General features: G+C 54.3%; 1 protein-coding gene across 3 annotated transcripts in view; it reads left to right on the top strand.

Moving 5' to 3' along the window:
- Window positions 1-14,293, top strand: part of Grik5 (glutamate ionotropic receptor kainate type subunit 5) — a 64,361-nt gene that overhangs the window by 3,053 nt on the left and 47,015 nt on the right. For 2 of the 3 annotated variants that reach the window (XM_052168967.1, XM_052168957.1), the window contains exons 2-11: window positions 1,212-1,340; window positions 1,609-1,773; window positions 4,266-4,363; window positions 4,443-4,608; window positions 6,515-6,693; window positions 8,877-8,930; window positions 9,027-9,188; window positions 10,352-10,504; window positions 10,799-10,903; window positions 11,008-11,115. In XM_052168967.1, the coding sequence (XP_052024927.1) occupies window positions 1,262-1,340; window positions 1,609-1,773; window positions 4,266-4,363; window positions 4,443-4,608; window positions 6,515-6,693; window positions 8,877-8,930; window positions 9,027-9,188; window positions 10,352-10,504; window positions 10,799-10,903; window positions 11,008-11,115 (1,269 nt within the window). In that variant the 5' untranslated portion in view covers window positions 1,212-1,261. The remainder of the gene's footprint in view (window positions 1-1,211; window positions 1,341-1,608; window positions 1,774-4,265; window positions 4,364-4,442; window positions 4,609-6,514; window positions 6,694-8,876; window positions 8,931-9,026; window positions 9,189-10,351; window positions 10,505-10,798; window positions 10,904-11,007; window positions 11,116-14,293) is intronic. The other variant, XM_052168979.1, reaches the window with a different exon arrangement.

Genomic DNA, 14,293 nt, shown 5'->3' on the forward strand with positions numbered 1-14,293 from the left:
CAGCAGGTGGGATGTCAGGGGACACTACACACACGTCACAGTGCTCTGGGCCCTGCAGTAACTTTTTCCACTGGAGCATGGTCTACAACCAGGTCCCGGGATCCATGTGCACACATGGCCCAACACACCCTGCCCGGCACTTCCACTACCAAAGAAAGGCCTGGAATGCCCAGAACAAACCTGGACTCCCTGCGGCTGGACCTGTGAGGAGAAGCCGTGTACCCGACCCCAGCTTCCCCGAGCAGGGTGCAGGCAGGGCCGCAGAGCCCGCCTCCTGCAGGCAGCCCTCCAGCTTTCCCTTCTACCTATCCGACGCTCTGGCCTCCTGAGTCGGTCTCTGCCTCTCCCTGTTCTGTCTTTCTCTTCTCGTTGCTCACCCGCACCTGTACACTGGCAGACCCCCATCTGCTCACCCGCACCCGTGCACTGGCAGCCCAATCACCCGCACCCGTGCACTGGCAGCCCTGTTTGGTCTTGCCCTGCTCCCTTTCCCTGGTGTCTGTGCTGTATGTCCACATCTCCCAGTCCTGCCCCTGATTCCCTTCAGCTCTCCTTCTGGGCCAATGTTTTCAGCAGTCTCTGCCGTCCTTCTGCGCTTTCCTATCTGCCTGTTCTCCCTTCTTTCTCTTTGCCTTCCGTCCTCTTTCTCCTCTCTTTTTAGGGTCTTTGCCATGTCCTTTCCTTCCCATCTCCCTCCCTTGCTCCTTCTCTCCCTTCCTCCCCTTCCCAAGTTTTCCAATTCCGAGAGTCTTTCACCTGTCAGACCCTGGGTGCCCAGGCCTCTCTCCCGCGGGATTGTGGGAACCAGGGACGTCAGGAAGGTGGCAAGTGAGGCTTGGGATGGGGTTGCCTAGCAACCGCTGCATCCTCTCCAGCCAGTTTCTGTTGCCTAGTAACAGCTGCCTGCCCAGAGACAGGGGCGGGACTGGGGCGGTGGTAGCACTTTTCAGTTTCCTGTTGGGGTGGGGCTGGTCCCCAGGATCACGCCTACTTGAAATTTCTAGTAATGCCTGTGCTATCTGTGTGACCTCTGACCTTTCCATCTTCCAGAGCTCAGGACTATGTGAGCTTGGTGACCCTAGTGAGCTGGGTCTTTCAGAACTGTGTAGTCCTCCCCAGTGATGTCTGGGAGGACTATGCTTGCTACCCCATCCAGAAGCTTCCCCCCCACATCAGCCGTTTCCCTTGGGGCTGGGGGGGTCTTTCTGCAGGTGGCGAGTGGGGGCCGCGGCAGCTGCGTCCCCATGAGGAGGGGAGGAAGATGCCGGCTGAGCTGCTGCTGCTGCTGATAGTCGCCTTCGCCAACCCCAGCTGCCAGGTGCTGTCATCTCTGCGCATGGGTGAGGCCCCAGCACCCTGCCCCTCAGAAACTCTCCCTCCAGGCCCTCCCGGGAGCCCGGGCACTCGCGCACCAGTGCTCTGGCGCCAGCTTCGCCTCCTCTGGATCCCGGAGGAGTCCAGATTCTTGGCCACCCGGCCTCACACCCAGGAGTGTAGGCCCTCAAAATGTACCTCCCTCTACTCTAGAGGCCACAGATCCACGACCCCACAGCTGCCCTTCCTCAGGCCCCAGGACCCCGGCCCCTCCCAACTCCTGTCTCCTCTCAGCTGCAATCCTGGACGACCAGACCGTGTGTGGCCGCGGCGAGCGCCTGGCCCTGGCCCTGGCCCGAGAGCAGATCAATGGGATCATCGAGGTCCCAGCCAAGGCCCGAGTGGAAGTAGACATCTTTGAGCTGCAGCGGGACAGCCAGTACGAGACCACGGACACCAGTGAGCGGGGCCTCGGGGGAGTGGGGTGAGGCAGGGCAGGCGGGGCCTCCATCAGTCCGTCCATCCTGGCCTCCTAGCTCAGCCTTTTCTCATCGAGTGCACCTGCTCCCTGCCTGCCTGCCTGTCTCTGTTTCACAAAGTGGCCGCAGCTGGCTTGACAGGCCCAGGCACCGAGGCTTGGGGCTTTACAGTTCCCTCGTGGGTCAGCAATGGTGTTCTGGGACAGTCTAGCCTGGGGCTTGCTGCAGGTATGTCCAGTTCCGGCTCACCCTGCACAGCAGGCTTGCCCTTGGTAGGTAGGGCTGCAGGAGTGTCTGTTGACGCTCACAGACTCGTAAATGGCAGGACCGACAATCCTAGTTTGCTTTTTGTGGCCGTAATCAAACGCTGACCAAAATCAACTTGCGGAGGTTTGTTTTAGATTGCAGGTTAAATAGGCCAGTATGGAGGGAAGCCAGGATGGGAACTCAAAGCAGGAAACTGGAGGTAGGAACTGGAACAGAGGCCATGGAGGAGCACTGCTTACTGGCTTGCTCCTGTTGGCTTGCGCTCCTACACACCCCCTCGGCCACCTCCCCAGAGGTGGCACCACCCACAGCTGAGCCCTCCCCCTTCAGCCATTAGTTAGTTACCCCCAAAGACTTGCCTGTAGGCTAGTCTGATGGAAGAAGCTCCGTACTCCTGGTTCCCGCTTCCCAAGTGACTAGTTTATGTCAGGTTGACAAAATATAAACAGCACACTTGCCTAGCTGTGCTGGGATCATAGTTCTTTGCAACCTTCTGCCTTAAAATACATTTTAGCAGGGCAGTCTTGGCATACACCTTTAATTCCAGCACTCAGGAGGCAGAGGCAGGTGGATCTCTAGGAGTCCAAGGCCAGCCTGTCTGGTCTACACAGAGAAAGACCCTGCCTCAAAAAACAAAATGAAAATAAAACCAAAAGACATGTTTTTATACTGGGCATGGTGGCTCCACCTGTAGTCTCAGCTCTTGGAAAGCTGAGGCAGGAGAGTTGCTGTGAATTTTAAGCCAATCTTGGCCACACAGTGAGTTTCAGGCCAGCCTGAACTATAAAGTCCTGCCTGAAAAAATCAAACCAAACCCAAACTCAAAACAGCAGACCGGTTAGGACTGAGATGTGCCTCACTTAGTGTTCATAGTACAAGGTTTGCACAATATGCAAACAAATGTGTAAACAGTTTTCTTTCCCACAGGCCTTATCATGAGCTTGGTCAAATCATGTGGGTTTCTATTCGCCAGTGGGGAACATGGGGTGGACTGGGTTTCAGGCTGTTTGACCTCACAGACGCCGTCTGGAAGCGGCCGAGAGGGTGCTTGAAGAGGCAGAGGGTAGAACAGGTGTGCACTTAGAGTCGAGCCACGGAACAGGGTGTGGGATGAGGCCATCTTGACCAGCTGGAGTCAGCGTGTATTTGAAGGGATCCTGAAAATGAAGCCAACTCTGAGGAAAGTGGGGACCCACAGTTAAAGGGATGTTTGTGGCACGTCTGTAGAGTAACTGGATCTAGCCATACCTGAAATAATCCTAGGAAATCATGGATTCCGTATCCATGTCTGAAATTAGTCCATAGTCCTTTCAGTGGTGTGGTCTAATTTCTATTCCTATGCGTTCTCTGTGTCTCTCTCCTTCCCTCCATTAACCCCACTATGCCTCACACATTCTAGGCAAGCTTTCCAAACAGTCCAGCCAGACTGTCCTCTTAAGCCTGAGATCCTGTCACGGCTCCCTCACAGCATCTAAACGGGACATCAGGCCTCCACCAGACTCATCCTTTCTGGGCCCTCCGTGCTGAGGGTCCCACTACTGGCACAGGACCAGATTCCTGAAAATGGCCCTTGTTTTCCGTCTCTCTCCCGCCTCTTATTTGTCTCCAGATTCTGTCCATCTCCTCTCTGTCCTCTGTAGGCCTGCTCTACGTGAGGATGGCCAGCTTAAGACACACACCGCCCACCTCACTCACCACTCATATCCAGCTTCAAGTGCTGCTCTCACAGAGAGGGCATTATGGGTAGTAAAGTGACTGTGGAAGCTGGAAGGGAGAGGAAGCCGGCTCTTGGTTTGCAGTTCACTAGGAGGCTCACAGAACTGAGCACGGCGGTGCAGGCCTCTAGTCCCAGTACTTGGAGGCCCAGGCAGGAAGGGTATGAGTTCAAGGCTAGTCTTGTCTACATAGTCAGATCCAGGACAGCCTGGGCTGTATAGTGAGACCTTGCCTCAGTGCGCGCACACACACAGTGTCCACCTGCTTTCCTGTGTCCTCTTGGCTTGGCCTGTCTCTCCATGGCTTTGTCCCTGTGGCTCCCTCTGTATGAGCAGGCCAGGGACTGGTCTTCTGGGATCCAGACTGGTGGAGGGGGAACCCACAGCTCTGACCCTCTGGATCCTCTCTTGGACCAGAGAGTTTCTTGAGAACGGAGCAGGAGCAGAGGCAGAGGGTCCCTGACTCTGGCTTCTTCCCTGCCCTTCACAGTGTGTCAGATCCTGCCCAAGGGGGTTGTGTCTGTCTTGGGACCCTCCTCCAGCCCAGCTTCTGCCTCCACCGTGAGCCATATCTGTGGGGAGAAGGAGGTGAGGTTGGGGCGTGGTGGGAGAGGGTGTGGGGGTGAGACTTGGATCCCTGGCAAGCAACATCTCCCTTTCTGTCCAGATTCCCCACATCAAGGTGGGCCCTGAGGAGACACCCCGCCTTCAGTACCTTCGCTTCGCATCTGTCAGCCTGTACCCCAGTAATGAAGATGTCAGCCTGGCAGTCTCCCGAATCCTCAAGTCCTTTAACTACCCCTCAGCCAGCCTCATCTGCGCCAAGGCCGAGTGTGAGCAAGGGCTGCATTTTCTGTCCCGTTCTCTTCAGGCACCCCTTCCCCTGGTGTCCACAGGCTCCCCCAGTCCCGCTATGTCTTTCTCCTTCAGGGACTGGGACATCTGCTTCCATAGACCCCCTGCCCATCTTGTCCCTGAGAGACCCGTGTGACAGTGAACCCTTTGCCTGGCTCTCATCCGGCTTTCGGAGTCGTAGAGGCAGTGCTGGAACCTAACTGTTAGACATGTATCATTACTTTTAAGTTAGTGTACAAATATTAGACTTTAGTTGGTATGTTCATATGTATTTGTTGTGTCATTTTGCGTGTAGCTGCCCTCTGTGTGCAGCTCTTGGTCTAGGGAGGCCCTAGGCCACAGTGGTTCAGGAGTTCAGAGTCACAGGGCACAGACACAAAGCCGCGAGGAGATGTACAGGGCTTTGGGAAGAGCCATCTGCGAGGCTCAGAGCCCATTTCCTGGAATGCTACCTGTAAGCTGAACTTGAAGCATTGGAGAGTATGTTGTGATCAGGGGCCTTATGGGACAGGTGGAGGGAGGGCCCCAGAGTACAGCCTCAGAGAGGTCCCCAGACCAGAGTGTGGATCAGTGCAGTGAGGGGGTCAGAGAATCCTTGGAGATTTCAAAGCAACAGCACAGAATGCAGAGACATGGTCAGATCTGTGTATCAGGAAGTGACTGACATAGCGACACCCATGTACCAGAGAGACCAGAAGAAGAAGTGGGTTAGGTGAGATGGTGGCAATTGGATGTCGAGCCAAGTCTCCTTGAGGAGAGAGAGTTGGTTGGGGCAGGGCAGGATGTGCAGGTCGTGGGTGATACCAGAACTCAGTAGAGAAGAGGAGAGCAGTCTGTTCAAGTGAGCACATCGGCTGTGGCGTTCTTTGAGATGTTCAAGTGTGGTGTCCTGGGGGCGGGTTGTGAGTGTGGAGTTGGGGGAGGGTACTGAGCTTTGGAGCTCCTAGAAGGAATTGCTCTTTCTGGAGGTTCTTACCGAGCAGCTGCTGTATGTCACACTCTGGTGTCAGGACAGCCACGCGTGAGGTGGACACAAATAACCACTGTCCTTGTGAGACTTTTCCAGTGACAGAAGTCAGGCAAAACCCGTGTCTGGTTGGTAGGGTCAATTCTCTGCAGAAGGAGGAAGGTCCTATGTTTGGAGTGGCGGTAGGGAAAGCAGTGGCTGTGGACCTCGGGGACGTCATGTGAGAAGGGAAGGTCAGGGGTCAGCCATGGAGGAACCTGGAGAAATGGGGTCCCAGGTAGAGGGACAGCCAGGCGGAGGGCTGCCTGCTGGACAGTGGCCCATGTGGCTGGACCAGGTGTGAGCGTTAAATGACAGGGGGATGAGACGCTTGGCACCGACTGGGGCCACATCTGTTTGTGTCGCTCTGCTGCTGTGTGGGAAGCAAGTGTGGCCAATGCAGGAGGCGAGAGATGGCGGCGGCTTATGCCAGGGAGGCGGCCGTGTGGTGTGGTGTGGTGTGACAGGCTCTGATGCGTTTGAGGCTAGAGACTGGGGAAGTGAGGGAAAGAAAGAGGCTACCATCCAGGTTCTGGCCAGAGAACCGGCACATGGCGATTGGCTGTCACCTGAAGGATGGAGACAGTTAGCTGCTGTGTCAGACATTCCAGAGAGTGGTCAGGGAGGGCCAGGTCAGCATCTGGTAATCTGGGAAGATTTCTTACAGGGGGGTTCACTTGAGAATCCTCAAAGAATTAAATCCCCGAGCCCAGTGTCCCAAGAGCCCCAGCTGTTCCAGAGACAGCCACTTCATTTCCTAAGCATGGCCTTCAGGCTTCGGCCCAGCTGCTTGGGCTGAGAGAGGGAAAGGGACGGCTGTGGGCTGTGTCTGGGCAGGCACAAGGACGGGCTGTGACACGGCCCCGGCCCTCCTTCAGGCCTGCTGCGGTTAGAAGAATTGGTGCGAGGGTTCCTCATCTCCAAGGAGACACTGTCCGTGAGGATGCTTGATGACAGCCGGGACCCCACACCGCTACTCAAGGAGATCCGAGATGACAAAGTGTCCACCATCATCATCGATGCCAACGCGTCCATCTCCCACCTCGTCCTCCGTAAGGTGGGCCCCCTCCTCTTATTTTCCACAGAACCAGGGGTGGGGAGACAGACAGATAACCACAGTGGTGGGAAGCGGGCTTTGTAGGGTCTGTTGCAACTCCCTGGTCACATGACCCGGGACAGTCCCTTTTTCGCCTGTGATATATGGCCATCCGTTGGTCTTGTGAGGATAGTGAGCTTACGGCAGGGAAAATCCTTAGAGTCGTGCTTGCCCGGAGTAGACATCTGAGTCATCTGTCGTTAGGACTGTTGTTGCTGAGGGTCGGTTTCTTTTTAAAAAGATCTATTATTTTAATTATTATTTTAGCTTATTATTATTATTTTTATTATTATTTTAATTATGTATGGGGGGGTCATGTGCACATAAGTGCTAGTCCCTTTGGAAGCCAGAGGTTCAGGGTTCCCCTGGGACTGGTGTTACAGGCAGTTGTGAGCCAAGCGGGTGCTGGGAATTGAACTCCGGTCTTCTGCGAGTGCGGTTCACATCCTAACTGCAGAGCCATCTCTCTAGCCACTGTCGTTTTAGAGGTGAGATATCTCTTTGGGTAGTTCAGGCTGATCCTGAACTTGAGAACTTTTAGGGTTTTCCTTGGCGCTCTGAGTACATCTCCCCCACCGTTCAGGGCAGATGTCTTGAACATCATACAGATGTGGGAGCTGAGCTTCCAGAGGCAAGGCCCTGAGCGCCAGGACCTTTCCCTGTGGGCTTAGCACATCAGTGAGCCACACTCATTAATCAGTCATGCCCTTCCCGGGGCTTAATTTTTCTTTATAATCAAATTTGTATTATTTTTCTCCATTTGTTTTTCATTTATTTTTCTCTTAATTAAAACCATATGTCACTGCTGATCGTAGGCCGCCGGAAGACGTGTTGATCAGGCTCCTGAGGATATAGAGGGCTTAGGGGAGACACTCTGGGTTGACAGGCCGCCTGGGCAGAGACCGCAGCCTCTCCCAGGGTACTGTGTGCGCTGAGGTCTCCTCTCTTCTGCCCTGCCCTTCCCTGATACTGATGTGTGCGAGCCCAGCCTCCGCCCCACTGGAAGTGCAAGCTGGAGCCCTGAAATGTTAGAGTTCCCGTGTGCAGTCAGGATGGGGGTTCTTACGAGGAGGCTCATGCCTGTCCTCCTGGAGGGTCATAAGACGAAGAGAGCTCCAAGAGGGAACCTGAAATTCTGGGGTTGTTTTGTTGTTGTTTTTTTGGTTTTTGGTTTTTTTTTTTTTTTTTTTTTTTTTTTTTTTTTTTTGATTTGGTTTTTTCGAGACAGGGTTTCTCTGTGTAGCCCTGGCTGTCCTGGAACTCACTCTGTAGACCAGGCTGGCCTCGAACTCAGAAATCCGCCTGCCTCTGCCTCCCAGAGTGCTGGGATTACAGGCGTGCGCCACCACCACCCAGCGGCTGAAATTCTGATTGACTGCCTTCAGCTGCAGAATTCCATTTTCTCCCCTCCCTCCTTCCCTCCCTCCATCCCTCCCTCCTTCCTTCTTCCTCTCCTTCTTTTGCTATCCTTCTCTCTCCTTGCCTTCCCGCCCTGCCCCTCCCTCCTCTTCTTTGTCTTTTGGTGTTTCTGGGATTGACTCTGGGCCTTGTGTCCCTCTGTCCGTCCATCTGTCCGTCCGTTAGCGGAGGGCTCTGGCCCTGAGCTGGATCCTCAGCCATTCCACCTCTTTGAGCCGAGAGCTCCCACAGTTGCCAGTGGCCCTGAGCTCACTGTAGCCCAGGCAGGCTTAAGCCGTCGGAGTAGCTGGGATTGCAGGCCCGCGCCCCAGGCCCAGCCGCTGGGTTCGCTTCTGATGGATGGTCGGCCAGGCTGAGCCCTACACATTGGCAGTGCCAATGACAATGGACGTCTTAGGGGTGGGCAAGGGTAAGGTGTCTGTCCTTGCCTGTCCAGTGTCCCAGGCTTCCGTTTGTCTCTGGTAGGAAGTTTTGAGTGCCTTCACTGGAGACAGTAGACATCTGAGGGCCCCGTTGTCCCTTCCGCCTGGCCCCAGTCAGCATGGTGGAACACAAGGGACCCAGGTCCCTTCCGCCTTCACTGTGTCTCCTGCTTGCTCATTCTGTCTGGGTGTCTCTTACTGTGTTTTCCACTGGGTGTCTCCTCACCAGGCCTGTCTCTAAATCTCTCTTCCCCTCTTGGGTTCCCCCGTTCTCTGCCTCTCGGCCTCTCCTGTGTTCTCCAGGCTTCGGAGCTGGGAATGACCTCAGCGTTTTACAAGTACATCCTCACCACCATGGTGCGTACCCCAACCTATACCCCTCCCGACTCCCACCTACCTCACCCCCCTGCTTCAGTCCTGCCTCAGGCCTCACCCTCCTCTGCTTGGTCCCAGGACTTTCCCATCCTGCATCTGGACGGTATCGTAGAGGACTCGTCCAACATCCTGGGCTTTTCCATGTTCAACACTTCCCATCCCTTCTACCCAGAGTTTGTGCGCAGCCTCAACATGTCCTGGAGGGAGAACTGTGAAGCCAGCACCTACCCCGGCCCTGCGGTGAGCGCACAGATGCCCACTGGCACGTGAGGCACACTGCACTGACTCGGGGGATGCTTGTGAATCTCATCCTGATCGTACCGGAACCCTCTGGTACCCACGACCTCATAGTGAGGCCCCCGTGATGAGCCTGACCCAAGCCTTCTCCCTGTATCTCAAGGTTCTCCATCATCAGCCCAGGGCGGGCACGGCCTCAGGCCATTTGTACCCCTTCCCTTCCCCCCATTTCCTATGCACTGCCCCTATGCACTGCACCAGCACCACACACACACACACACACACACACACACAGAGACACTCAGATTTTGCTCAAATGTCTCCTTGGTTGAAAGACCTAACTTGTGCCTCCTATTTTATTTAATTTTATTTGTTTGTTTAGAAACAGAGTCATACTCTGTAGCTCTCACTACTGCCACCCCGGCCTTTGTTCTGAGGGTGTTAACCCCTTGATCCCCAGAGCTGTGCTCAAGGTGGAGACAACTGTTCCTCCATCCTACAGTGGAGGAATCCCAAGCTCGGAAAGGGTTGTTGAGACGTTGCCATCCAGCCAGGAAATACTGAGCCAGGCTCGAAGCTCAGAGCCGGTGTCTTCCATGCCCAGGACCAGCAGTTAAACCCCACTGTCTCCTCACCAACTACATGGAGTGCCCGGCTGGCACACACAGACGGCACCAGTGCCTGTCTTGCCCACTTTCCTTAGCCACGCAGATCTGGCAAGCTCAGGAAGACAACAGGCCATCTAGGTTAGCTCCTCCCACACAAGCCAAGCATGGTGGCATATGCCTATATTCCCAGTATTTGATAGGTAGAGACAGATGGATCAGGGGTTCAAGACGAGCCTCAGCTGCATATCCAATTCCAGGCCAGCCTGAGCTATGTGAGACCTATCTTATAGAACCAGAAAATAAAATGATAAGAACAAGACAACAAACTCAGAAATAACCTTCTCCATATACGTGTAGTGTCAGCAAGCACCAGACACTTTTCCCCAGTCACCCATGTCCTCAGAAGACACTATAGCTCCTCCCTCTCCCTGACCTACCAGTTCTCCACTCCTGCAAAGATAGGCACTGTCTGAGGGTTGAGGTGACCCCGGAGTGAGCCTTGTGGCATCTCCGACTACACTGACCCTTTGCCATCCTGTCTCATCTCCACCCACTCAGCTGTCGGCAGCCCTGATGTTTGACGCTGTGCACGTGGTGGTAAGCGCTGTCCGAGAGCTGAACAGAAGCCAGGAGATTGGCGTCAAGCCACTGGCCTGCACTTCGGCCAACATTTGGCCCCACGGGACCAGCCTCATGAACTACCTGCGCATGGTGAGCCAGGAGTGCGGGGCGTGGAGGTGGGGGGAGCTGCAGCCGCCTCGCAGGGGCACTGACTGTCTCCCCTGCCTTCTCCCCGTGCTGACTGTCCTGTGTCCCGTCTCACCACGCCACTGTCCCCTGGGGATTGTGTGCTTTCTGGGTCTTGCTCCCCCGCATCCATTCTCTCTCTGACCCTCCTCCTCCTCCTCTTCCTCCTCCACTTCTCTGTGCCTTTCTCTGCTGCTGCCTCATCCCTACCTGTGGGCCCCGCCTCCCCTCCCTCTGCCCCGCCTCCCGCCCTGCTAGGTAGAGTATGACGGGCTGACCGGGCGGGTTGAGTTCAACAGCAAAGGGCAGAGGACCAACTACACACTGCGCATCCTGGAGAAGTCCCGCCAGGGCCACCGTGAGGTGAGCAGGCCCGGGGCGGCGCCAGAGCCCTGCTGGGATTTGGTCTTAGAGGCTTCCAAGAATACGAACAGGCTCTGTGCTAATGACACCCTGTCTTTTCCCAGATAGGGGTGTGGTACTCTAACCGGACCCTGGCTATGAATGCCACCACCCTGGACATCAACCTGTCACAGACTCTCGCCAACAAGACTCTGGTGGTCACAACTATCCTGGTGAGTGGCCCAAATGGGGAAGGGGGCAGTAGGTAGAGGGCCCCTAATTCTGGGTCTTCCTGGAACAGCTTCCCAACCTGTGCTAACACCTCAGGACGGGGAGGAGTCCCTCAGCTGGCACATCTCAGTATACAGTATAACTGGGGGTGTACCCATGCACAGAGCAGGCCAGACTACCACCAAGGTGTTACCTTTCCAGCTGTAGCCAGAGCAAGAGAGGGTGCAGACTCTGCAGGGGGCCCGGGTTCTAGGATAGGCTCTCGATGATCGATCGCCATTGCAAGAATGGTCATTTTGTCATACTTTGCCAGTGCTGACACATGCCAGCTTGTTCAGGGTCCACCTTAAAATGTGGACACTGGGGGAGGGACAGAGAGATGAAATACCAGCCAGTGCGTGGCAGAGCCAAGACTGGAAGCCCCGTCTGTAAGGATGCGTCTGCTTCATAAATGCCGTGCTTTGAAACGATAGTCCTTGCCCCCGAGCACCAAGCCAGGATACAATCCAGTGTCACAGGGGTTTCTGCTTTCTATCTCCTCCTAAGTTGAGATGTGGGCCTGAGTGTCAGCGGCTGTTAGGAGGGCTGGGATCCGTCTCTGTTGGTCGAGCGCTTGCCCAGCATCTACAAGGCCTCGGCTCTGATCCCCTGCACCATAGGCCCTGTACTCAGGGTAGAGACAGGAGGATCAGGACTTCAAGGCCAGCCTGAGCTACATAAAATCCTGTTTCCAAAAACAAATGTGCTCTAGGCCTTATTTAGGTGTTACTCTTGACCACAAACTGCCCCATGGTGGCGATGGGGGAGTTTGTTTTCCTGCTGTGGACAATAAGGAGAGTCCCCTGCAAGTCCCTGTCTGGGTAGTGTCAGATGGAGCCTGGCCCTCTCAATTGCACCTGACTGCCCCCTGCCAACACTGTCCTGTGGGCAGGGGCTTTCCTGAGCAACCGCACCTGGGGCCTCGAGCCGGACAGGCTGGAGAGCTTCGCTGTTCGCAGCAGCCAAGCCCATGGCCTGCACCTGCCTTGTGCACATGCTCAGGGCACTGAGCTGGGCCAGCCAACCTCAGTGATGTGGATGTTTGGAGACGCTTTCCACAGCTGTTAGGAACCCTTATTAGCAGCCAGTCTCCAGGAAATTTCTGACCTAAAGTGGACCTCGAATACCCCTGGAGAAGAGCCAGTGAACCAGTTATAAAGGGACAGATGGCTGCAGATGGGCGGCCAGACACTCCCTAATGGCCCCGCTGAGGGGCCTGGTTGGTGGGGGCTGTGGGCACCTACGTGTGCACTCTGCTCCATCCCCGACACATCCTGGAATTGAAAGATGAGACCTTGGTGGACAGCAGAGCCAGAGGCCAGAGAAAGGATTTCAGAAAGTCCCCGAGGCCCGAGAGAGAGCCAGTGTTATTCTTGATTCAGGAACTCCATTCTTTTCTTAATTCCTTAAATATTTGCTAAAGCTGCTGTGTTCCTGGCCTGGCCCAAATTCTAGACACAGACATGAGCCGACAGGTGCTCCGGAGGAGTTCTGAGGGGAGGTAGGGCCGGCTGGATAGAGGAGACATACCAACACCCGGACACCCATTCCAAACGAGGTCATGAGGGGCTCGCAGAGATAAAGACTGACACAGAAGCTGGAGGAAAGGCTCACAGATGGGGTGGCCATGCGCGGAGAATATCCGCACAGCAGGGCCACTGGGATGTCTATCAGTTTAGAGAAGCATCCTCATGCCTGCTGTATGTAGTTCACAGACATACATGCCTGTTGTGTGTAGTTCACAGACATACATGCCTGCTGTGTGTAGTTCACAGACATACATGCCTGTTGTGTGTAGTTCACAGACATACATGCCTGCTGTGTGTAGTTCACAGACATACATGCCTGCTGTGTGTAGTTTACAGACATACATGCCTGCTGTATGTAGTTCACAGACATACCTGCCTGCTGTGTGTAGTTCACAGACATACATGCCTGTTGTGTGTAGTTCACAGACATACATGCCGTTGTGTGTAGTTCACAGACATACATGCCTGCTGTGTGTAGTTTACAGACATACATGCCTGCTGTGTGTAGTTCACAGACATACATGCCTGCTGTATGTAGTTCACAGACATACATGCCTGCTGTGTGTAGTTCACAGACATACATGCCTGTTGTGTAGTTCACAGACATACATGCCTGTTGTGTATAGTTCACAGACATACATGCCTGCTGTGTGTAGTTTACAGACATACATGCCTGCTGTATGTAGTTCACAGACATACCTGCCTGCTGTATGTAGTTCACAGACATACATGCCTGCTGTATGTAGTTCACAGACATACATGCCTGCTGTGTGTAGTTCACAGACATACCTGCCTGCTCTGTGTAGTTCACAGACATACCTGCCTGCTCTGTGTAGTTCACAGACATACATGCCTGCTGTGTGTAGTTCACAGACATACCTGCCTGCTGTGTGTAGTTCACAGGCATACATGCCTGCTGTGTGTAGTTCACAGACATACATGCCTGCTGTGTGTAGTTCACAGACATACATGCCTGCTGTGTGTAGTTCACAGATATACATGCCTGCTGTGTGTAGTTCACAGACATACCTGCCTGCTGTGTATAGTTCACAGACATACATGCCTGCTGTGTGTAGTTCACAGACATACATGCCTGCTGTGTGTAGTTCACAGACATACATGCCTGCTGTGTGTAGTTCACAGACATACATGCCTGCTGTGTGTAGTTCACAGACATACATGCCTGCTGTGTGTAGTTCACAGACATACATGCCTGCTGTGTATAGTTTACAGACATACATGCCTGCTGTATGTAGTTCACAGACATACATGCCTGCTGTGTATAGTTTACAGACATACATGCCTTCTGTGTGTAGTTCACAGACATACATACAGCCAAGACAACCATACACATAAAATAATAAAGTTAAAATTTCTAAGTGAGGGAATAAGCAGGCTGTGTTACGCAGGCCTTTGATCCTGGCACTTGGGAGGCTGAGACAGGCGGATCTCTGTGAGTTCAAGGTCAGCCTGGTCTACAGAGGGAGTTCCAGGCCAGCTAGGGCTAGAGAGACCTTGTCTCAATAAAAACAAACAAAACAACAAAAAGTGTGGGACCGCAGCACTCCTAAGAGACCAGCTTAGGTCAGGGACTGATAAACCGCACTCCAGG

Source organism: Apodemus sylvaticus, chromosome 1, assembly GCF_947179515.1.
Source record: "Apodemus sylvaticus chromosome 1, mApoSyl1.1, whole genome shotgun sequence".
Taxonomy (NCBI): domain Eukaryota; kingdom Metazoa; phylum Chordata; class Mammalia; order Rodentia; family Muridae; genus Apodemus; species Apodemus sylvaticus.